The sequence below is a fragment of the Eschrichtius robustus genome, chromosome 15, assembly GCF_028021215.1.
Source record: "Eschrichtius robustus isolate mEscRob2 chromosome 15, mEscRob2.pri, whole genome shotgun sequence".
NCBI lineage: Eukaryota > Metazoa > Chordata > Mammalia > Artiodactyla > Eschrichtiidae > Eschrichtius > Eschrichtius robustus.
The window spans coordinates 6,597,197-6,621,207 of record NC_090838.1 but is presented as its reverse complement, the minus strand read 5'-3'; the positions used below and the strand labels follow the sequence as shown (position 1 = coordinate 6,621,207).

The following is a 24,011-nucleotide window of genomic DNA, read 5'->3' as shown; positions in this document are numbered from 1 at the left end:
GCGAGGCTTCGGAGGCGGGGCCCGGCGGGCGGGGCCACGGAGCTGGAAAAGCGGGCGCTGGGCTTAGACCCGGCGTGGCTCCCGCGGCTCGGGCTGCACAGGCTGTGGGTGTCTGACCCCGACCGCAGTCGGCGTTGAGGTGAGAGCCCGGCCCTCGCCGCGCTCGGGCTGAGCCTGGCCGGGAACGCAGGTCCCGAGGGCGGCGCCGGCGGGGAGACCCGCGGCGGGGCGGATGGGTGGGGCCGCGGGGGCCGCGGTCTCCACCGGGACCCGCCTTCCCTGGGTGGGGGACCCAGGCCCCGAGGTGGCGCGGGGCGGGCGGCGGGAGCCGAGGAGCGGGCCCGGGCCTGCGGGAGGAGGCAGTGCCCCGGTGCCGATTCCTGTCTGGGGTGGGACTGCAGCTCCGGTGACGACGGGTGTGGCGTGTGGCGTGTGGCGTGTGGCTGGGTCCGGTCGGAAGGGTGATGGAGTGAGAGCATCCCCGGGGCTGCTCCCCACGTCAGGCTCTGATTTGAGGGGCGATGGAGAGCGTTCACTTTTTGTGCGGGATCCTGTTGGTTCCTCCACGCGTCGTGGCTGTTTCCACGCAGCGCGGGGCCGGGGTTGCGTCTGTTTTGTTTACTGTCATCCTGAGCACCGGCACGTGGCAGGCGCTCCCGACAGGAGCTGGGCGGGGTCTGGAAAGAGCTTTGGAGCCAACTCTACCAAGGTTCCAAACTTGGCCCCATGCATTACCAGCCTGGTGGCCTTGTGCAAGCTTATTCGTCTACTTTGCGCTTTGGCTGCCTCATTGGAAAGGGGCTGTAATACTGCAACCTTGCCGGTCAGTGGAGAGGGTCAGAGGTATACACAGATGGCATAGGGTGTGTGTGTGTGTGTGTGTGTGTGTGTGTGTGTGTGTGTGTGTGTGTGTGTGTGTGTGTGTGTGTGTGTGTGTGTGTAAAACATATCACCTAGCACTGGGTGGCAGATGGTAGGTGCTCAGGACGTGGGAGTTTCATCTGGATGTTACCTCACAAGAAGGTTCTCCAGTTCATTAGGCATGGCCTCTGCCAGGCTGTAGCAGGCATCGGATATACAGAGCTGACTTAGCCCTGGTCTTTGGTGAGCTCACAGTTCTGAGTGAGATAGGTACAAGTAGACAGTAGCCGACTAATGCTAAGATCAGGGTATAAACTCAGGCTGCGGAGGACCCATCCCTTAGCCCAACCTGGAGGCTTTCTGGAAGAGAAGCCTGAACTGAGTCTTGGAAGGTGACCGGTTAGGCAAATAAATAGAAGGTGGAAGGGCATTCCAGGCAGAGGGAACGGCAGGAGCAAAGCGTGGAAACAGGGAGCAGAGTGCATGCTGAGAACCGCAAGCCAGTTTGCATTCCTTACAGATTAATTGAGTGTGAAACTGGTTGTGGACGATGAGACTAGAGGTCCACGCGAGCCCGGTTATGGAGGACCTTGCGTGTCCTGGCAAAGAGCCTGACTTCGGTCTCTAACTTTGAGGAGCCAACAAAAGATTTTAAGCAGGTTAAATGGCATCTGACTTGAGTTTTAAAGAAATCATTTCAGCTGGAGCTTGGTGACAGATTTGAAGTGGCAAGGAGTCCAGCTGGGACTGATACCGACCAGGGTTCTTGGCCTTCCCCATCAGTAGAAATGGGTAAGAGGCCAGTCCATAAATTCAGGCAGGGCTTGACTGGGGCTCCTGCAGCTGCAGGAGGGGAGCAAAAGCAAGTAACAGGTTCCCTTGCTCACTCCCCCCACCCCAGGGGGGCAAGCTCGTCCCTTACATGGGGTGAGGGTAGGGGTGTGTCCAGGGGTCGGGCGGAGGGGCAGCTGAGGTGGTGCGCCCACCCTTTGGCGGTGTTGAGCGCAGGGGGCATGCGCAGGACCCTGCTTTTGCCCCTGACACCCTGTTTTTGCTCTTCAGAAGTGGTAGTTGGGGTTTTTTTGGTCTTTTTGTGTTTTGTTGTCCAGAATTTGCCCCAACTGCACGTGCATGCACGCAGTTATTTTTAGTTCTTTTATAGTTTCTTTGTTACTCGAGGAGACGTTTGTCCATGTGCAATCACTGCAGCAAAGGGTCCCAGGTCCCAGCCTGTCTCAGGACAAGGTCCCTCACCCTTGAAATATCTCCTGATGGCTTGTGAATTACTTAAATTGCATTCCAAACTTTGTGCATTTTTTATGGGTTAAGGGTCCATTGCTTTCATCACATAATGAAAAAGTATTTCTATGTAGCCATAGTCTAGGACGATGCAGGCCCTGTTTAGAGACATGGATGAGGGAACTCTTCAGGTGGTATAATCAGTGCATCTTGGACTTGACTGGATGTGAGGGCTGGAAGACGGTGAGGAGTCGGTGATTTCCTGGTTTCTACCAGAAATAATGGAATTTACTGAAAGGGAGAGGAGAGGAGCAGGTGTGGAGGGGAAGAGGATGGGTTCTGCTTTCGGCCTTTTTGCCTTTGATGAGTCTGTGGAACGTCCAAGTGACAGTATCTTTGGTCTCATTTTTATGCACAAATAATTTAGAGACAAGAATGATTTGCTTAATTAAGAACATGCATCAAAATAGTGGCAGATATCAAAGGTTTTCATAATTGCATTTCCCCTTCAGCTCCTAGATTGATGATGGAAAGAAAGCCTCAAGGAGTTGCAAAGGCCTTATTATGTAGTGATTTTCGAATCGTTCTAGTATTCCAGGGGTTTGGAGAGATGCTTCAGGATTTCATAACAATACTATCAAATTTTAAAAAATCATATTTAAAATTGTTATATATATATATATATATAAATAGTACTTATATATACTTAAAATATAATGTGCTTAAATATGCTATACACCGACATTCTAACCCATCAGATTATGGTGTTTTATGCTGCCAGGTTAACCCAGTTTTGTGCAGACCTTGGAATAAGGCCCTCTTGCCTTCTCTTTCTAACTGAGAAGTATCCTGTGATGGCAGGGCTATCGTTTGCAACGAATTATCCACGGAAGCCTTCTAAGTAGGCCCCCTCTTTTTACTCTTATCCTGTGCAACTAGTTCCCTACCCAGCAGCCAGTCATCTTTCTAAAACAGAAATCTGATCATATCACCTGACTGCTTTTTTAAAACCCTCTGAGTCTTCCTGTGAAACCCAGAACAAAACCCCAGCTTTCGTTGTGGCCTGCGAGGTCTCCTGTGGCTCTTTCCCTCCTGTCACTCTCCCTCCTCCTCCTATTCTTAGTCATATTGGCCTCTCACCGGTCTGTGCGTCAGAGGACATCCCTCAGGACCTTGGCGCTTGCTGTGCCCCCCACTCACGGTGCTTCTCCATGTTCACGGCTACCCGCCCCCTTCTCTCAGGGCTTAACTCCCGCTTCCTCAGAACATCTTTTTCTGTCTAAAATCGTCCCCCCTTCCTTTGATCACTATCTCCTTAAATTGCTGTAGTTCCCCTCGTAGCAATTATTGTTTCCAAATAACGTGTTTTATACTTGGTTTTCCTGTTGGTCTGTCTACTCCCTCTAGAAATGAACTCTCTGAGGTCAGGGGCTTTTTCTGTCTTATTCACTGGTGCATCCCCAGCACCTGGTAGGTGCTCACTGGCTACTCAGGAACGAATGAATGAATCACATGTTCTCTTTACTCCACAAATGAAGCAGAAATATAGAAATAAGTTGGCTGATTAAAAAGCTTGGGCTCAGGAGTCAAGTTTTGGGTCAGTGGCCTAAGGTCAGATGCTAGTGAGTGGACTTGGCGGGGGGGGCCCTCCAAATTCAATGGGAGAAACTGTGTGTTGGAGAGGGGCATTCATTGACCACCCCGTGATTTACTCATTCTTTTCCTTCATCAGGTCCCTTGTTTTTCTGACAGGAATTGACCATGTCGTAACGAAAGGAAGCTATCTCTGCAGACTGCTGTCTGTTGAACGTTTGAAGACGATAAGATAGTGTTCGATTCTGTAGTGAGCAGGTTCCCTTGTTCCCTCTGTAGAACCAACCTTTAGTAAACATTTGTTAGGTTCTTGTATTCATAAATCCTCCTGAAAGATGGGTCACAGTTCCCTTGTCTACAGAAGGCAGATTCTAACCTATCTTCTGTAAGCCCCCTGATGGGGGGCCTAGAGCTCCAGCAGAGACCCTCAGAAAACATCTGTGTCACCAGGTTGCTGTGAGGATAAAGTGAGACAGTGTGTTTGGAAGTACTTGAACTATGAAACATTATGCAGGCTAGTTCGTAATTTTCCGGGTATAATATACGTGCTCCTATGAAATGTGCAAGGAGAAATCGAAAATTTTAAAAAAGATGTACATAAGCCTGACTCTGGGAAACTGAAGGTCACCTCCTTCCCTGGCCTTACTGGAACAAGATGAGAGGTAGCACCTGGCAATGTTTTCATGTCAGCCTTTACTTAAAGATAGTTGGAGACTTTAAGAAAAATGCACATTTCCGAGATGTATTAGTGCCTTCAGTTCTTAGCCCTGCCATTTACAGAACAGGAGCCGGAGACAGTGACTTGGTTGATAAACTAATATGTCACATATTTTACTAACGTCTTGACTTGATTAAAGAGAAGGAAGGCACTTGAATACATTGAGAACTAGATGTTACTTCTGAACAGTGCTTTCCACACCTCCAGAGGTGACAAGAAGGTTCCTACCTTTTTGGTTTACTGGGTTAGAATTTTGTGATTCAAAAAGAGAATAAGAATGAAAAAGAGTAATACCCACATTTTGTGGTCAACGGAAAATATTTATGTTTTAAGTAAAAGGAATACGCCATGGAACTGGGAGGAACTGATGGTTTTTATTTATTTTTATTCCTATTATGTGTAAAGGGATTTAAAGTTGCTTTTCTCAGTGTATCTAACCAGCGCTTGTTCTTCCAGGGGGCGTGCCTCTGGATCGAGCTATGGTGGAAGATGTTTCGGAAAGGGAAAAAGCGACACAGCAGTAGCAGCTCCCAGAGTAGTGAAATCAGTACTAAGAGCAAGGTAGGGGTGATGGCGTGGAGGCCGCAGTCATTAAGTGGTGAGAATTTTGTTTCTTCTAACCGATGCTGCAAGGGTGCTAACCACGGCAGACCTGCTGATGTTCTTCAAACTAGAGGTTTTTCACATTCATTTTTTTTGCACTCGAGACACATTGTGCATTTGATTTAATTTTATTTTGTTTTGGTAGATTTTCTGGAGTTCTTAACTCCGCTAACCTAGAGGGGTCAGGACTTACGAATGGTCTCACTGAAACGCTGATTTTTAAATTGTTTGTATGACAGGAATTGCAGGCAATCAGGGAGCTGGATGTCTTGAATTCTAGGGTTTGAGGTGTGTGTGCAAATTATAATTCTGTTTTGTCACGGTGAGTTAGTTGGATAGTGAGGCAAATGCCCTGATTTGAGTGTGCGGGGCCCTTTGAGTCCCAGGTCCTGGTCCCCTGGGTCCACTGGACTCGGACTAGAGAGCCCTTTTAAGTCATTCTCCACCCTTGTGAGCTCTCGGTGCCCAGTGCCAGGACTGGGTGAGGCGGGAGAGGAGCCCTCGGCCCACATGCACGGGTGCCCCCCTCCGGGGCACCTCTCGCCAGCCTGTGGGCAGCGCCCTGGGTGACGACGGCCACGCTCGGGGCCGGACACACGCACCACTGCCCTTCGGGAGTCTCCAGCAGGCAAGGGGAGCGGTGTTGTCCCTGAGCTGTCAGCACGTAGCCCAAAGCACCAAAACCTGACATTTTAGGAGTCCTGTGCAGTCTTAAATGGGAAAATTCACCGTTTTCCTGTCAGGTTTCGGAACTCCTGAAGCTAGTTGAGACCCACCCCGCTGTTACCTAAGTGTGAGGACCTCAGCCTGGGAATCAGGCCCAGCTTCCTGTTTTCTAGATCAGAAAGTGGATAAAGGGAGACGTACTGACCTGCGGCTCGCAGAGTAGGGCCAGAGCTCGGTTTCTGATTCCTGAAGGACCTGCTGCCCCGGGCAGGTGGCGGAGGCGGGGCCAGAGAGGTGCCGGAGGGCCGCGGGCCCGGAGGGAGGTCTTACCCCCAAGTGATGGCGAGCCTCGTGCAGTTCCTAAGCAGGGTGCTGTGACTCAGATTTGTGTTCGAGGGTGATGTAAGCTTCTGCTGTTATAATTCGGAACCTCAGAAAAATAGGCCAGTTTCTCCCTTCCTGTTCTTCTGCTCTGAGGGTTGTTAGGTTCTGACAACCTGTTAGGTTTTCCTGTGCGGAGGGGTAATTTGAAGCTAAGGAATTTGTCTTTAGAAAAATCTGTCACAGTCGATCTACCTGAATAATTGACCTGATTTTATATGTGTTAATTCAACTATAATAAATAAGTCATTTGAACGTTGGGTAGAGAACTTGAGAGAAGATAGTGCTTCTAATTGCGTTTACAATTTTTCTGTTGGTTTGTTATTTCTCAGTCTGTAGACTCCAGCCTTGGGGGGCTTTCTCGATCCAGCACCGTGGCGAGCCTCGATACCGATTCCACCAAGAGCTCAGGTACGGAGGGCGGATCATTTTGGCGAAGGCTTCTAACTGATGCTTGTGGAGTTTTGCCAGAGTAGCACAAGGAGTCCTTGAGTATTTGGGGTTTTCTTCCTCTGCTCTGCCATTTTTGACAAGAGTTTAGAAATGGTCCAAAATCTGGCGGAACGTGGGTTGGGGTGGCAGGTGGGTGGTGAAAGCCGCTGCCTTGGAGCAAACTGCTCTTAATGGTCGCGCAGCAGAAACTTGTGGAAAACTTCGTGGTGACAGTTTAGAAGTGTCAAAATAGCTTTGTAAGAAATGGGCTAGCGGATTGTGAATTATTTTGGAATTACATTCTTCGTGGGGGGTAAGACACATCCTGCTGATTAAAAAGATTAAAGAGCTGCTTACCCGGAGACGTACCAGCTCGTTAACATCAGGAGCATGTGGTAATGAGGGGAGCATCTGTCACAGGCCCTTGAAAACATTTATGCAGCCTCCCGAAAGGAGCAGCTCTTCAGAAATCAAAAGGTGGTTTTTGACCCACCTGCTAGCCGGTGTCTAATTGGAAACCTACTACATTCATTTTCTTGTATAAAATCCTTCCACTTTTCCTTTCGGGATCATGGGCGACTCGATCCATAAAAGGTGGTAGGAGTGGGAGAGAAGATGTAAAAGGGAATATAGTAGCATAAGGTCTATTGTCTTTACTTCCAGATGCTTTAAAACATTAAAAATGTGGGCATCTTTTTATGACATAAACATAATCTAAAAGTGACCACAGAGTATTCCCTTACTATGGCAGACGTTGTAAAATCCTTTGTGGTACTTTTGTACTGGCTGGATTTTACGGCACACACAGTTCTTCACCTATTACCATCTGTTTTGTAAGGGACTTCCTGTCTGGCGTTATTCCATCTACATTGAAAAAAAAAATTTCTGGTCTTTTCTGACTGAATGGGAGAGGTAGATCAGGTTTCCTGAATCAGGAAAGAAAGCTAAAAGTGAAAGGTAAAAAGGGAGAAGAAACCAAAAAATAATTAAATGTCATATGCATTACAAAGGTACTCAATCATTGTCAAGTTGACAATTTAGTTTTCTTCTTTTTGAAGAAGAAATGAAGCATAGTAATACTTTATTCCTTTTGAGATTTTTATATATTTAGTACATTGTGAGTCACTGAGGAAAATGTTAGTGAAATTTTTAGTTCTTTCCCATGACATCAAAAAGTTTGCATTTAAAATTTTTAAATTTTTATTAAAGGTTAACTTCTGATGACACCCTCTGTTTCCTGGCTGGGGAGAGGTTGAGGATACCCTGTAATGCAGCTATTTCTTTTGAAGTCTTACTCTTACAATTTTTCTTTTCACCTTTAGGACAAAGCAACAGTAATTCAGATACCTGTGCAGAATTTCGAATAAAATATGTTGGTGCCATTGAGAAACTGAAACTCTCCGAGGGAAAAAGTCTCGAAGGGCCACTAGACCTGATAAATTATATAGATGTCGCCCAGGTAAAAAAAAAAAAAAAAAAAAAAAAAAAGTTCAATTTTCTCAGATTTCAGAGTGAACTCATGGCTTTGGAGAAAGTCAGCACTCTTCAGTTCTCCTCACTGCTTCTCCTGAAGCCATGCTTTTATCACTGTTACGTTGTTACTGAGCGCTGGGGTCAGAGGAGGTACAGGGCGCCTTGGATACCGAGTCGAAGAGGAACCCAGGGACACAGTCCCTTCCTTCAGACGGTGCTTTTCACTTTTTCTGGGGCCGACTGAAAAAGTCCCCTTGTTTAAATGGGGAGCCGAGTACGGTGGCTGGGTACATACCACAAGCTTCTCTCTGAAACAGTCTGGCAAGTCTTACTGTATCTCCGTGGAACTAGGTTCAGCTCTTTGAATAATCTAATTCATAGTGGTGTTGACCTACCATATCTATTTATTCATACCCTGTTTCCAACAAGAACTGAGGGAAGTTTCAAAAATATATCCTGGTCAAGAAGATAAAAAATAAATCACCACGAAGGAAAATTTAGTATGAAAATTAAGACAAATCAAGGTGTGAGGTTTGTGCCTAAAGTATTGTAAGGTCCGTACCCTTGCCAGTGATGGGAGTGGATGAGCCAGAAGACTTAATCCTATCAACAGTTAGTTAACTTGCTTCCCAAGTTTCTAGAAGATGGAATTGCTTGTCTTTGTGTTCATTAACAAAGGGATATTACTGCAATGGAAAGAGTCCCTTATCAGTTTATAGAGTGCTGGTTACTATTAAGAGTATATAGTCTCTTAACTCATGGAGATGGGATCCTTAAATATACTGTTTCATGTCTTCATGAAAGTGAAGGAGGTCTCCGGTGTCTCAGGGGAAATCAGCTGATCTAATCTGCCATTTAACAGACAACTGTTGGTAGTCTGGGCAAACACAATGATCCCAGCCTTTAGTTTGAAATATAAAGTCATTCCAACGTGCAAGCAACAACTAATCTAAGTAAAGTATTCTACTGAAAGATGGCTAATAATGTTTTCTCCCAAAAGTACACTAGGATTTTCATTCTGACAAGGACTGCTCAATTTCTCACATCACTGTAGAAATGGGGCTTATCAGAATTCCATTATTGACGATAGCATTGCTATTATCCCATCTGTTGATTCTTGGAATTGATTTAACCTGCTGTGAGAAATGAATGGCAAGAGTTTACTCTTGCATGTGAGGACCCAAGAATTAAGGTAGGTGGACATGGCTCCTTTACCATAATCTCTTTAGTGCAGGCAAATGGTTCCACAGAAACATTGACCGTATGGAATATCTACTGATTGCCAGCAGTATCTTATTTATTTTAGAGAAGGCAAGTTAGGCATACTTAGCAGATAAAACTGGACCATCTGCTAGGGAAACCATCAGGCATTATCTGCTGTTTTACTTGTTTCTGAATAGCTCAAAATACTGATTGATATTTTTGAGAGCCGAGTAACCATTCTTCAAGCAGCATTTACTTGTCTAAAGCCCTGGGGCGCTGGGAATACCAGACATATCCAACACCCGGGTAAGATGTAAAACGGCTGAGAAAAATGGCTCTTGCGGCATGTTACCTATCATTTAATGTGCTGACATGAGTATAAACTTTGAGTAAAGGGCCTTAATTTTTCTAATGTAAATATTTAAGCCTCGCTGGGATCTGTGAGGAGTATCAGTTTGTAACTGGGGTTAACAGTAAGCATGGGGTACATGGATCTGAGTTTTGGTCAAATTTGCAGACTGTAAAACAGGTGGGGGGATATTTCTTCTGCCTCTTTGGAGAGAAATTCCTGCTGGGCTGTTGTATGCCCCACATTCTTTAAAGGGTTTGGGTTTGTGATGGCCAGATGCTAAAATTGACTAATCAGAATTAGGAATGAAACATAATTTTTTAAAATGTATATTATGTAATTTATTTTTACTTTAAAGCAAGATGGAAAGTTGCCTTTCGTTCCTCTGGAGGAAGAATTTATTATGGGAGTTTCCAAGTATGGTATAAAAGTATCCACATCAGATCAGTATGTAAGTAATTTAATTAAGGGGGAAAATGTGTTTTAGGTGCTGGGGAGTTCAGGCCGGGAAGGGCCCTCTTGTAGTTAGGTCTGCTTCTGTTTGCAGAGTGGTTGGCTTGTAAACATTTCTGGCAGCTGGTCTTAAAAGTGACCAATTTCCTAGGGTAAATGAATAGGGGCTTTTGCTTGCGTGTGTGTAGGGCCCAAGCCAATCCCCTCCCCTCCCCCGGTAGGTCCCTAATGCATTTTCAGCTTAGGACCCCATGCCAATTCACAGCAGGCGTCAGCTTGGAAGCTGGGCATAGAGGATGGGATCGTGAACTTAGATCATCTCACTCCATCTTCCTAGAACTTAAGTAGGAAGGTATGATCCTAAAGGCAAATTGGCCCATAACTGAGCATCCTAGAATGTCCCTTTGGGTGAAAAACCTGTAAAACTACTTTCTGCCCGATCCATGGATGGATATGCTTAGTTTAAAACCTCATGATAAATTCTGCACTGGAAAATGCGTTATAAGAATGGAGAAACATGTAAAATAGCATGGTCTTTCTTTTCCCTGATTTCTGCAGGATGTTTTGCATCGGCATGCTCTATATTTAATCATCCGGATGGTGTGTTATGATGATGGTCTGGGGGCAGGAAAAAGCTTATTGGCCCTGAAGACCACAGATGCGAGCAACGAAGAATACAACCTGTGGGTTTACCAGTGCCACAGCCTGGTGAGGTTTTCAGTCTCCTTGGTTATTAGTCTAATAATTCATCAAACAAAGTGGCAAAACCAGAGACTGTTTAGTCTTTTCAGAGGCTGAAGAGATGCTCTCTGCCATGTGCCTAGCAAACACCTGGCATAACAGGAGAAATGAGTGTATCAGTCAGGCCCCAGGTCAGCCGGGCCAGACCTCCTGCAGGCCGTGAGCTGTTTGTTAGGCCAGGAGCAGATGCAAAGCTGGTGAGGGAAAGCAGCGTGTCCTCCACGGGCAGAGCCCCACCTTTCCGTACCTTGTTGTTCTGACTCGTGAGGGTCCCTCCCAAAGGCCACGGGGTCCTGTGTTACTGCGTGCAGTTCCTGAAGGGGCACAGGAACATGACCCAGGCAGGCCGTGTCCGGGGCTTTCCAAAACTGGTGATGTGTAGGTTTAGGAGAGGCGTTAGGAGGGTCACGTTTACTTCGGGAAGAGATTTATGAACTCTTACTGTATCTTTTCACTTAACGTAGGAACAAGCACAAGCAATCTGCAAAGTTTTATCCACTGCATTTGACTCTGTATTGACATCTGAGAAACCATGAATTCTGCAGTCAAGGGGAAGTAGACTTCATGTGCAAGTTCAGCTGTTTGTTTTCTCAATAGTTCTGTTTTCAATCTGCGGTGTTGTTGAACTATTTTGGAAATATGAGCTATCCTTTGCTCTAGATTTTCTGAAGAAACGCAATATAAAAAATATCAGTCCTTTGTTTTTCTATTAAAATGTGTCTTATTTAACAGTGAGTTAACTCTCAATGAAGTTACCTACCTACTGGGACTGAAAAAGCAACGTCATTTGTCGCTTTTAAACACAAATAAGCTGAATAACCTTTATGTGTCACAGAAGTGCCCTCGGTGATGAATGAACATGGAGAACTTTCTGAGGAGGACCAAGGCCGTCTGTCCTGCAGCACTGGGCAGTGACGTGGTCTCACGGGCTCAGAGCTCTGGTCAGGCAGAGGTTGGCCCGGGGACCCGGGATGTGCTGGTTTCAAATGGTGACACTGCCGACTCAAGTGACAAAGAGTAAAGCTTTAAAAGTGTATCGTCAGGATAACACGCTGGTAAACCAGAAATAGTAAAACCTTCAAAGATTACCGCTCACGTTAAAAGTCATACACCGTAAAGAACCTCGTGTTCAGTAGGCTAGTGTATTTTCTAAAGGACTGTTTTTATACACAGTGCTTTACTAAAGATTAAAAACATGAAAAACACCATGTCCATTTAAAAGTATTTTATTTTTTTCCAGTCAAAGGACTAGTTAACAAGAAGAGTAAACTTATTAAACATGCTCTAATTAGGACAATGAAAATAAGAACTGATTTAGGTTATACAATATATACAGTTGCGCTGCAACTAGACCGAAGTAATCAAGTGAATGAACTGAATATCATACATCTCAGACAGTATCCACGCTGTAGACAGTGGTACCCACCCACCCCTTCACAGATCACACAGTAACCATTAGTCTGTGGACAGATTTCTGAGTCGCCATCCCTAGAAGTCAGATCTGATGGAGAATGGCATGCCAAATGCCAGAATCCTGCAGCTAAGTTCATGACATGTAAACTTTAAATATAAATAGGTATCTACAATGTTTTCCTTTCTCTCAGTTGCTTTTTTTTTTTTTTTTGATTTGCAAAGAGCAAATAACTAGGAAAGGATATTAGTAGGGAAGTTAATGTAATTTCTCCTCTGGCAAGAGTAATATGAATTACTGCACAATAGCACCACCAAATTGTAGATTGGAAAAATATTTCCTAGATATTTATGTACCAGTGAACCTGATATATTAGTTTGGGACTGGTGTTCAAATGTTGATACGAATCAACTTTAATTCCTCATACAGCTGGCGCCAAGTAGCCAAAAGGCTGATTATAAGATACAGATGTGGGAGCATTGTATTAAAATACACATATGAAGTGCACTGTGCAAAACATCTGTTTACTTTCTTAAATCTATGAGTGAATTAACTAAATGAAGGGTTCAAAAACAGAAATTAACAATTAGTGAAAACAGATGTAGTGCTTTTAAAAAAGACTTTAATTACAGATCTAACACATTTTTACCCAGAACTTTGAAAGGCAAATTGCCTTACAACATCATAAAACATTCCAGTTTATTCTGTCTCCCTTTATAATAACAATGAAAAAATACAATGCAATTAAAAAAGAAAAAAAAAGCTCTATACTTACAAAAGTCTTGCATAATAAAGACAGGCTGCTTCAATCAAATGTACCATCATAACAAACGCACTGACAGCATCGTCTCCTTGCTTTCCAAGCCTCCTCTTAAATTTACTCCTTCGCTTTTGGTAAAAATCTAAGTGGTCATCATATGCCTACTTATTCTCAAAGAGTGCCAAAATTTCCAACATACCCACCATGAATCTTACACAATTACTAAATAGAGGTATGATAGTCAAGTTCATTAAACTAATAAATTTTGATTTTATCATATACAACCTAATCCCCCCACCCCCAGTAGCTTAAGAATGATATGATGGACTTCAATAGTAAAACCGGGATGTTTGAGAGTATTTTATTACCTGGGACCTACAGATCTCTGATATGCTCTTGATTACAAACAAATGGGCAGATTAAATTTCAAGACAGTGTAGCTACCATTCCTGTTGGTATATTATATAAATACAAGACACTAAACTGAGTGAACATTCTCTTGGGCTAGAAAGGGAAGGCAGTGGTACACTCGATAGGAAACAGCAAGTCTGTGGTAATATGGGGGGCGGGTGGGGGTGGTCGGTCTGCGCCACGGTACTCTAGCTGTGTGACGAGGGAGGCTCAGGAAGGCAAATCCCAGACACCTAAAGCATAGAAACTAAAGAACTGTTTCGCAGTCCATCACCCTTAGTTTTTAACCAGATTCAGGAAATGCAGTTAATATAATCTGGAACTGAATTAACTGCTGTGACATATGCCATAATAAACCATCTGTAGTCGGGTCAAGTAGGCTTGTTCACGACAGGTTACACACACATGCAGGATACACTGATAGTTGCAACCTCACACACCAGGGCTGGAAAGTACAATGCTTATGTATACATTTCCAATAAACATTGGGTGGATTTCAAAGGAAATCTTTAAAGAAAAAAAAGTCTTTAAAGGTGAACTGAAGCATTCTATGTAGAAAGTGCCGGCTGGCTATGGACTTTGAAAGCAACAATTTCCTGGCTTCCTAAAAAGAATAATTGTGCTAAAGGTCACGAACCCCAGAAGTGGGCCAAGAAAAGCAGGATGAATTTCTTTCCCACACTCAAAAAACATTTTTAGGTTCAACTAATGCTGTAGATTCAGAATCTTCATTATTTAGTTAAAATAACTTTTCAGTTCACCTTTTAGGAAATTCAGTTTTTCCTAATAAAAGTATAGCAATGTTTCATGAAAAACACAAATTATAAAAACAATTTATTGATATATATAAATTGCCTTTGAGTTTTCAAAGCAGAACAGTGGCCTTAGAGAAAGTGGGCTACCGTACAATACAATTCATGAAACAGGTTATCTGGCAAGAGTTTTGGTACCAATAATGAGACGAGATAACTTTTAGAAAAAGAAGTGTTTTTGTTCAGTAGCAATTTAGTCAGCAATAAAGTGCACAAATGACACAGGAAATGCTCCTTTGCGACTGGGATCTCCATCGATGTGGCCGATCTGAAATGAATAAGAGGTTATGTTGTTACATAAATTCCAAATGTTGGAAACTTTGAAGGGCATTACAGCATTTGGAGGAAAAAAAAAAAAGATTTGTTTGGAAGAATCTCTTCTGGGAAAGAATTACTTGGGTACAACATCTAAACTGTTTTTCCTTTCGCTCCCGTCTCAAATAGTGCCGGCCTACTACCCGCAGGGACTCCTACCCGCGGGGAGTCGGTGTCTGCACACACGCCCCACCGCGGTCCTGGTGGTCTCGGGGGGCAGGCAGCACAGGATCAGACCACCACCCCGACCTCCCTTTTTGTTTGTTTGTTTTTTTAAACGGATGAAGAAACTGAATGTCAGAAGTCTGTGCGCTGCCAAGTCACAGAAAGTGGCAAATGTGAGTCGGCCCTATTTAAATGCAGTCAAAGCATTTAAGACTCCAGTAAGTCCATTTACTTTTGCTCTGGGAAAATTACAAAAATTATACCTCAAGTCTGATCTCAACGATGTAAATTAAGTAGTTAAATAAACATCTAAAACAAAATCACCAAAATTTAAATTATTTGTGTGTGTGAGGGGGGATACCCTGAGATTACAGGCAGCATCTACTTTCTTTATAGCTTTCTGATTTTGCCACAGTTTTTGAAATGAACAGGTGTTTTCCAGATGCCTAAGCCTGGTGTCAGGCTGGAGCCCCATCCTCGTGGTGGGTTGTACACAAGTGTGAAGGCCAGACCTGCCTCAGGTCTCAGGGCCAGGCGGGCGGCGGGCGGGCAGAGCCCTGGATGGGCATCGAGGAGCACCGGGAGCTGCCGTCCCCTCTGCCACCCGTGGCATCGACTGCACTGCGTGGAGCAAGGCTGATGGAGGAGGGAGCCCTGGACCCACAGGCACTTGAACCCCTCGAGGGGAGAGGCCACAAGAAGACCCCCGAGCCAGCCATGCCAGAGGCGGTGCCAGGCCCCGAGCTGGTTCTCACAGGCCCTGGAGAGAGAGCACACAGCTCGCCCAGGAGGGCGCCTGGCCAGGGACTCTGACCGACACCCCTCGCCCTTGACAGAGCGGAGCTGTCTCCGTGAGTCCTGGCTACGCCCTGATGGCAACCGCGACCCATCTGACATCCGGGCTCAAGCCCCAGAGCTGGGCCGTTAGCGGCCCCCAGGCGGCAGACGCTGCCAGGCGTGCGGGAGCTGTTTACGCGACTGTCCAGTTTACGACAGCCACCTCTCCCCGGGGGCCGCCGTGCCGTCGCTGCAGCAGTGCCATGTCACCGCCCCTTCTCAGACGAGGCGGCTGCGGCTTAGCAACACCACCACCTTGCCCAAGGTCACCCAGCCTGACCTTGGCCGGGGCTGGACACTCAGGGTCATCAGGGGAAGCGCCACGCTCATCCCATTCCAGCTCCCACCCGGATGCCACAGCTGGTTTCAGGACCAGCCCGACACCCAGCGACTCTGCCCTCCGGGTCAGCTCTCCCTCGGCGCCCCACTCCACCAAACCTGCAACGCCGGGCAGGAGGCACCACCGAGAAAGCCAAGGCCTCACCTCAAACCCTCAGGGGCGCTCTGCGAACTGCAGCCCACGTGGCCTGTCCGCCCTGACGAGGGAGGACCCCACTCAGAAGTGGGTCCACGGAAAGGGCAGCGGAGGCTCGTCGGGGGCACAGCGGGCCTCCCCCGGGAACAGACCTGCCAGGCCCCGACTCACCCACCACTCCTGGTCCTCCTCCCCGTCCACGATGATCACGTCCCCCTCGGAGAACGTCAGCTCGTCGGGATTGTCGGCCACGCAGTTGTACAGGGCTTTGACCCGCTTGGGCTTCAGCTTGGTCTGCGTCGAGGAGAAGAGGGCTCGGAGCTCAGTGTGCGGGGAAGCGTCTGCTCCAGGGCAGAGAACTGGGCCACTTTGCTTCCAACTGGTCCCGAGGGCCGCCCGCAGGCCTGGGAGCCCATGGGTGTCAAGATGGGGCGGCTCAGTGTGGCTCGGGGCAGGGGGGCTTCCAGGAGGAGGCCAGCCGAGGGAAGAGAGCAGGGAGCGAGGCGGCCCGGTGCCAGGTGGGCACATGGGGGCCTGTCCTGGAGCCGCGAAGGGCCCAGCCCACTGGCTGTGGGCTCTGGGTTGCATCCTGCTCCGATCCGAAGGACCAGGTACCCAGGAAGAAGCCTCCCCCACCCCAACCAGCGGAAGAGGGAGAGTTTCCTCTGAGCCCTTGGTCGATAACCCACCCGCTCCTGGCCAGGGCAAAGAGGCAGAAAGGAAGGGGCTCGTCCGCTTACCGCCTGTGACTTCCTGGGCATGGGCGCCGGGGGCTGCGTGACCACGGCGTTGGACAGAGGACCCACAGCTTCTGTCCCAGAGAGATCCACTGCTTTAGGGCCAAAATGAATGGACTTCACAATACGCCCCCTCAGTCAACACCACGAGATAGAAATGACATAAATGCCGTCTGTCATAGCCACAAGGCACCTTGCCTGAGATTTCCTAACTGTTGAGGGAAAGTCCCCTAAAGGCCAACGAACCCTGTGACTTCCACGCAACCTCCCTAGAGTGTGCCGGCCTGCAGGTGTCACAGAGTGAGGCAGACGCCACAACCTCCTCCACTGACTCCCAGACCCGGCCAGGGCTCCCCCCACCCCCGTCCCCATCGGCAGAGGGGGACAGGAGTGCGGGGCGTGGGACAGAGCAGCCCCAGGAGCAGGGGCGCCGGAGGTTCTGCGAGGGCAGGGTGGCTGCCAGGGCAGGACAGCGGGCCTGACCCAGGGGTTCACCACAGCTGGAAACACCCTCCACTTTGCCCCCCAGACCCAGCAGAAAGTAACCCAGTTTCACATGGAATAATTACCAGGTCCTCTTGGCTGGCCTTTGTTGATCAGTGGGCTTGACTTGTCAGGCCTACAGAGAAGGGGAAAATAGATTCACTGGTGCCCAAGGCCTGCAAGGCATGCTACCGCTCCGCCTCACTCCCTTTTCTAAAGGACCTGTGTTCAAGCTGAAAATGGTTGAGCTGATTTTATCAACTGCCATCCAACTACCTCTTTTTTTTTTTTTTTTTTTCCGGAAAAAGTAAGAATGAGAGAGGTCCAGAGGGCAGTGCTAGATCGAAGGTTCCCGATTCCCAAACCAGGCTCCTCCTGAAGCTCTCCTGTCCCGTGTGAGCCCGCTGCCAGTGCCCCGGGTCTGGGCTGGAAACTGGGCACCACTAACCAGCTCTAGCCGTGATGCGCCCCATCCCCTCCCCGCGCGGCCTGGGTCTCTTCCTATGTCAGGGTGGGGCAGTATCAACCCCAGGGCCCTGGTGGCTCTGCCAGGACCTGCCCAAGCACCACTAGCCCGCGTTATCCATGCCTCTGTACTCTGTGATCCCTGCTGCCTATAACCGCCGTGACTGACATGGCTCAGCAGCCCCTGCCCCATGAACCCTGGGCCCGGCACGTCCCAGCACCACAGGAAGGGACACGCAGGTAAGGGAGCCGGCTCCCAGGGCTGGCAGACAGCGGTCTGTTAACTCAGGCTTGCCGGGTGGGCCTGGATAAACGCGTTTCTGTGAGCCGGCATTTCCACCTGCAAAAGGTGTGACACCAGTTCTGTCAACTCTCCAAGTAAGGACAAGTGACAAGAATGTCTGATGAGCCGAGAGAGGAGCCCTATTCCAGTTCTCTGCGCAGAGCCAGGCCCACAACTGGGGCTTGACATGTGATGGGAGGGGATGGAGGGCAGAAGAGGCGGACGGGGACAAGCAAGGGACGAACGGCTCTCCACACACACACGTGTGTGTGTGTCCCTAGTTCTGACCACTCAGAGGGCCTGCCTGGGTGCAGTGACACTCCAACAGCAACGAAGACACTAAGCATTCAGATCTTGGCTTCTAAATATCATTCCCACTGAAAAGGAACCATTTTTCCACCATAAAGATCCAGACTGAGAGCCACGAACTGGATCCCTCTGTAGTAAAGGACGGCATTTAGACACATGGCAAAACTTGGAGTCTGAGTTTTGGAAGGTAGCATCCACGTTAATTTCCTGATTTTGCTGGTTGTATTGTGTTTATGTAGGAGAATGTCCTTGTTTGTAGGAAATACATGCCCCGCACTACAGAGGGTCCATGTAGTCGAGATAACCCTGTGAGTGACCGACAAATAAGACCTAGAGGCCTCGTGTCTTGAGGACTTTAACTCCCCAAATCCTGGTGTCTGTACTGAACAGAAATCTAAATTCATCATGTGCATATAAAATGTACATTGGTATGAAATTTTTGCAGTTGAAACATTCTTGATTATTTTTTAGACACCTGAAGCATAACCACTTAGTTATGTGACACTTGACCTTAGGGGTCACAGTAGTGGAAACGTGGAAGGTTTCAAACGTTCAGAGAAATCTCAGCAGGTGAAGTTACGGGGCTGGTGCCCCTGGGAAGCAAGGATGGCCGACCTGGCCCGGCCCGAGGGGGACGCGGAAGAGCGGCGGTTACCCGGCAGCAGGCCTCTTCTGGGGCAGGCGGCTGGGCAGCTGCGGCGGCAGCGGCGGCGGGGCTTTGCCGGGCGGGAGCCCGGGCTGCGCCGGCTTGCTCTGCTGGCTCAAGGCCTCCAGCACGCTGGGCGTTTTTGCTACCGGAGGGGGCGGCGTGGGAGCCAGGGGGTCTGCAGAGAGGCGAAAGGAGAGAAACGCGGAGGGTCACACTTCAGGCGCCCCCTCCCAGCCTTCTCACCCGAGGCTCTTGAGATAAGGGCTTCCTTTTTCCTTCCCCTACCTCATAAGGAAAAAACCTACTTTCATGGACGATTTTCAGAAAACCGTGCTGGCGGGGAGTCTTTCCGAGCCTCAAGTTGGGACTAAACTGCCTCGATGAGCCTGGGAGTATTTTCTCAGCTAGAAGCCCCCGTGGGAAGCCAGCCCCCTGTGGGTTTCCGCCCTCCACGGGGACCTGGAGAAGCGGCAGCAGGAGGCCCGGCCTGCGTCTGGCGCCGGTCCTGCCCCGGGGCGCCCCCCATGCCGCTGGCCGCGGCCGGTCAGTCTGAGGGAAGGCTGCGAAGAACTAGCTGGAAAGGCTCCCGGTCCGAGGGCAGCGGGACGAGTTGTATCACTCTCTACGTTTCACAGGTGAGGAGGCCGCTGCTTTCCCCAAGCGCACGGCCGGTGAGGCAGGGAGCCGGGCCTTGAGCCCACGCCTCCCCCCCGTTTCCCCGACCAACAGCAGCTCCCACCCCAACGTCCAGCGTTCGCGTCCCGCGGTCGCTGCGGAGCCGGCGACCTGCCCCGGGCCTGGACGCTGACACCCAAGGAGCCGGCAGCTCCCCTCTCCCAGGACAGCGGCGCCGGGAGGGAGCCGGCTGACCAGGGAGGGATCGGTTTAATCCTTCTTTCCTTTTGTCATTCTTCTCTCCTTTTTCTGCTTTAAAGGGAAAGTCAAAAGGCAGACTCTAGCATGCAGATCTACAGCCCCGGGGACGCCAGACTGCGAGTGTGAAAGTGGGCTTCTGAGACCCGCTGGGTGCCCCCCAGGACCCGGCCCCGTGCCATCTGACTTGGGCGTGCCGGAGCTGGGTGCCCCCCGCCCCAGCGTCCGGAAGACCCCGTGCCCGCTCCGCCTCCAGCGCGCGTATGACACCGACTGCAGCCAGGGCTGGGCTTCTCCCCCCTTAACTCCGGGTAAGGAAACCGGGGGACCAGGGAAACCCTCAGCGCCCTCAAAGCACGCCGCGACCCTGCGATGCCGGAGCCCCACCCTCCTACAGCGTCCAGGCCTCGCCCCACCCCACCCCCCCCCCCCACCCCGGGTGCTGAGACTCCCACGGACATGTGACACTGAAGGGCAGAGCACAGACCAGATTATAATCCACAGGAACACACCCCAGCATCGAGAACCACCCAACGGCCAAAGGCAGCCCCGAGGCCAATGTGTGAGAGACAGAAATGCTGCTGAAGTGCTCGGGAGACAGAGCAGGAGAGTGAAGGGCCCCGTGCGGTGTGAGACAGACAGGAGTCTGCCGCTGGGGGGCAGCGGCCGCAGGGCTGGGGCCACGGAAGAGCCACAGGCCCCCAGGCAGCGCCGGGCGGCCGGCAGCGGGCGGCTGCCGAGAGACCCCCCAGCCATCCAGCTGCACAAAGCCCAACAGCGAGAAAGGAAAAAGGAAAAAAACGTACTGGTAGATGTCACGCGGAGAGGGGGCAGCGGTGGATGGACAGCTGGCGGATCTGACGAAGATCGCTGCCGGCTTACACTGTCCACACTTACAGAGTTTGTCTTCCACAGGGCGTTAGCGGAGGAGGCTGGCTGAACTGCACACACACGCACATGCACACACACGCACGTGCACACGCAGGCATGCACACGCACGCACGCACACACACGAGCACAGAACAAAAACAGAAACAGAACACTGCATTATTGATCCTCTCCCCTATAAAATGGTACACATGACCCTTCTAGAAGAGCATTAAGGCCACAACAGGATGTTGATTTAAAAAAAATTCTTGTTTCTGGTATCTGGAAGACAGATACCAACACACACCGAACCAACGATGATCCGGGGAGAATTCCCGGTTGGTCTTCTCAATCTTACCTACTTTATTCCTCATATTTAAACACTGTTTGAAGAGGGAAATGGTGACCACAGCGACCCTCCTGAGCACTGCGCTCGGGGACAGGACGTCTGCTTGTCTCTACCCATCTCGGTCCTCCCTGTGGGGTCACCGCCTCGCACAGGGGGCACCCGTCCTCAGACAGAGCACGTGGAGAGCAGGGTGCAAATCAAAGACATCTGGTGAAGGGCAAACTTATTTCTGGCCGGAAGTCGGCTCAGGTGACACACCAGGGAGATGGCACCGCCCTGGTCGCACCCTTCCTCCGCCCACAGAGCTCCTCCTCACGGAGCTGCACCTGCTCGCCGGCACAGGCACGGCCGTGCCTGAGGCTGGGCCTGGAGATGAAAGCAGGCCGCACCGCACAGGGCCCAGCCGGGGCCAGCGGGCGCCTTCGCACGTCTGCCGTGGACAACGTCCTCCTCGATGCCGGGCCCGAGACATCAGCCCCGTCCTACTTGTTGGGTGGTGACTCCTCGTGGATCGAGGGTGGAACAGACGGAGAACAAAGATACCTTTTGGGGAGCTGGCAGGGATGAAGGGCGATCTCCGTCACCATAGGAAGAGACGGAGCTAACGGTGGGAGTGGCAGAAAGAAATGGGGGAAAAAACCCCCAAACTTTCTCATCCTAAGATTTTAAGAAAGCAAGAAATAGAGGTGAACAGCTTTCTATTCTTCTTATATGACCCAACAGAGCAAAATAAAATCTTTCCTAACATGGCACACACAGTCAGTAAAAGTCACTAATGGGGTGGAGATGAACACAGGCACCGGGATCTGGGGGGGAGGCAACGAGACGCACCCACAAGGCCCCAGCCACCGCAGTGGCCCCCGCCCGCCCGGGCCCCTCGCAGCTGGGGGACGTGACCTCCTTCCTAGTTGAGGGACCTCCCGGTCAGGCCTGGGTGCCCTGGAGGAACGGGCTCTGAGGGAGGTGAGCGGGCGGGTTTCAGGGGTCTGCCCGTGCAGCGTGGGTCTGCTACTAAGGCGTGTGGCTCGGTGACCCAGACAAGAGGCTCATCAGCCTTCTCTGCCTCCCTGAGCGCTGGGGGCAGAGCCGTGGGGGAGGGTCTGCAATACACTCAGGGCAGCGGGGGGGGCGGCGGTGGGCACAGCCACCCCACACCGTGAGCACAGACCCCACAGGACGGCAGACGTGGGCACTCCTCCCTCCCAGGGCTCGCAGCACCACCGTCACGCGCCTACACGCCCCTGCCGGAGAGCAGCTCCCGCGCAAGTGCAATTTGGGACTTACTTTTGGGACCACCATTGGCCTCCAGCAGCCGTGGGCCCAGACGTCACGCCCCATGGAGGCTCCTGCCTCCCGTCCCCTGGGAAGCCCTCTGGAGGCCCCAGCCCAGATCTGGCCTGGCTACTTGCGGGACCTGCCTTCAGGGAGCATCATGGCCAGCGGGCCTTCAGTGCTGGGAAAATTACTAAACTTGAGGGGGCTTAAGTTTCCATTTTTATAAAAACAAAAAACAGCATCTGTTGAGTCAAATTCACTGTGCTGTGACAGAGCGACAGGTTAGCACAGGAAGCTTTGGCACTTAAGGCGCTGGTAGGACCATCGGGGACTGTTTCGTATTTTTACAGTTAGGCTGAGCACCGTTTCGCAAATTAGCATCTCTTTATCCTTCATTTCATGGGGATCACAGAGATAGGAAATAATCGGATGCCACAAGCTGGCCGAGTACAGGTAGGAGAAAGATAAAAAGGGAAAGGATGAAGGCAAAGGGAGGGGTAGTGAGGGGCGGACCGCAAAGAGAAAAGGACTGGGAAGAAGGTCTGCAGGGAAACATCCAGGGACCAGCAGCAGGTGCTGACCCCTCCACCTCAGGCCTACCCTGGTGGCGCCCCTGCATCCCTCGAGTCACATGTGCCACACCCCTGCCCAGAACGAGAATGAAGTCAAGACACTCTACCACCATCCCGAGAATGACGGAGTTCTTTTAGGAAGCAAACAACATAAGTACAAAACAAAGGACCCCAAATGAAAAAACATGTCCTGAAGCTGGCCCACACGTTAGCTAGCCGGGGGGCAAAGCAACTACAGCTTCCCCAAAGCAAAATCCCAACGACACCGCTCGTGTGTCCAGGGGCTACCAACAGCTCAGTACCTTTGGCAACGTTCCGCGGGGGCAGTGGGGGAGCACTGGCGGTGCTGGGGGCCGCAGGCTGGGTGGGCGGTGGGCTGCCGCTCAGGATGGCCCCGTATGTCTCGTTCTGCAAGATGCTGGGCACGAAGCCCCTCTGCTTGTCCTTGGCCAGGCTGGCGGCGTCTCTGGCCAGAGACGCGGCGTTGGGCTGCAGCTGGCCGGAGCCCAGCTGGTAGAAGCTGACGGGCCGGTCTTCTCGCCGACTGGGGCTGGGCTGCGGGGGTAGTGGGCAGAGGTGTGTGAGATACACACGCGCTGACCTCCTGGTCGCAGCAACTGACGTACTGGGTACAGCCGCAGGTACACCAGTCTAATACCTGGGCACGGTGCACTTTAACTGTTACATGACAGCCGCAAAACCTAAAACTCACTCTCGTCAGGTCCCTTAACGGAAACACACCCATGAAAAAAAGCCATGATTTACAAAAACTTACAATTAATTCTTCATTCTGGGAAGAATTTAAAATATAAGCTATTTCATCTTTACCATCCAGAGTTATCTCAGCCTAGCTCTGTATTTCACTGCATGTCCCCTCCATAAACATCCTTCTCTGACGGCAGAACGGTGCAGCTGCCCTAGGCACGCAGAGCCACAGCTGATCCCCAACAGCTACACGGCTAATTCGGGGGAGATCAACATCTTCTTCCCGTAGGAACTGGAACTCTTAAGAGTCCTCTAACTCAGGGGTCAGCAAATCACGGCCCATGGGGCCACCACCTGTTTTTATAAAGTTTTATTAGAAAGCAGTCATGCCCGTCATTTGCATATTGTCTATGGCTGCTGTCAAGCCACCCTGGCAGAGCTGAGGAGTTGCAACAAAGCCTAAAACATCTATTATCTGGCCCTTTACGAGCCTGCTGACCCCTGCTCCACCTGAAAGTCATGTGCATGGAACCACGGACGTGAGTA

The 24,011-nt window shown here is 50.1% G+C and overlaps 2 protein-coding genes across 7 annotated transcripts in view; one reads left to right on the top strand and one right to left on the bottom strand.

Annotated features, from left to right (window-relative positions):
* The first annotated feature begins 9 nt into the window (after positions 1-9).
* Positions 10-11,866, top strand: ITGB1BP1 (integrin subunit beta 1 binding protein 1). Of its 2 annotated transcripts, XM_068565082.1 has the most exons (7): positions 10-139; positions 4,868-4,972; positions 6,394-6,472; positions 7,816-7,952; positions 9,877-9,969; positions 10,530-10,679; positions 11,177-11,864. In XM_068565082.1, the coding sequence occupies exons 2-7, from the start codon at positions 4,901-4,903 to the stop codon at positions 11,246-11,248; spliced, it is 603 nt and encodes a 200-aa protein (XP_068421183.1). In that variant the 5' UTR covers positions 10-139; positions 4,868-4,900; the 3' UTR covers positions 11,249-11,864. The 2 variants fall into 2 exon arrangements, with proteins under 2 accessions (XP_068421183.1, XP_068421184.1); XM_068565083.1 differs by lacking the exon at positions 10-139 and having other exon boundaries at positions 11,177-11,866.
* Positions 11,867-11,922: 56 nt separating this feature from the next.
* The window catches only part of ASAP2 (ArfGAP with SH3 domain, ankyrin repeat and PH domain 2), a 159,708-nt gene continuing 147,619 nt past the window's right edge, over positions 11,923-24,011 (bottom strand). Inside the window, exons 22-28 of one of the 5 annotated variants that reach the window (XM_068565077.1) lie at positions 23,063-23,315; positions 20,504-20,638; positions 18,831-18,999; positions 17,205-17,254; positions 16,639-16,730; positions 16,070-16,192; positions 11,923-14,374 (exon numbers count right to left, since the gene is read on the bottom strand). In XM_068565077.1, coding sequence (XP_068421178.1) covers positions 14,300-14,374; positions 16,070-16,192; positions 16,639-16,730; positions 17,205-17,254; positions 18,831-18,999; positions 20,504-20,638; positions 23,063-23,315 — 897 coding nt within the window. In that variant the 3' untranslated portion in view covers positions 11,923-14,299. The remainder of the gene's footprint in view (positions 14,375-16,069; positions 16,193-16,638; positions 16,731-17,204; positions 17,255-18,830; positions 19,000-20,503; positions 20,639-23,062; positions 23,316-24,011) is intronic. The other 4 variants (XM_068565078.1, XM_068565079.1, XM_068565080.1 and 1 more) reach the window with 4 other exon arrangements.

Coding starts and splice junctions, on each gene's coding strand:
- ITGB1BP1 (XM_068565083.1), top strand. CDS start 4,901: ATGTTTCGGAAAGGGAAAAAGCGACACAGCAGTAGCAGCTCCCAGAGT. Junction 4,973..6,393: donor AAATCAGTACTAAGAGCAAG/GTAGGGGTGATG, acceptor GTTATTTCTCAG/TCTGTAGACTCCAGCCTTGG. Junction 7,953..9,876: donor ATTATATAGATGTCGCCCAG/GTAAAAAAAAAA, acceptor TTTACTTTAAAG/CAAGATGGAAAGTTGCCTTT.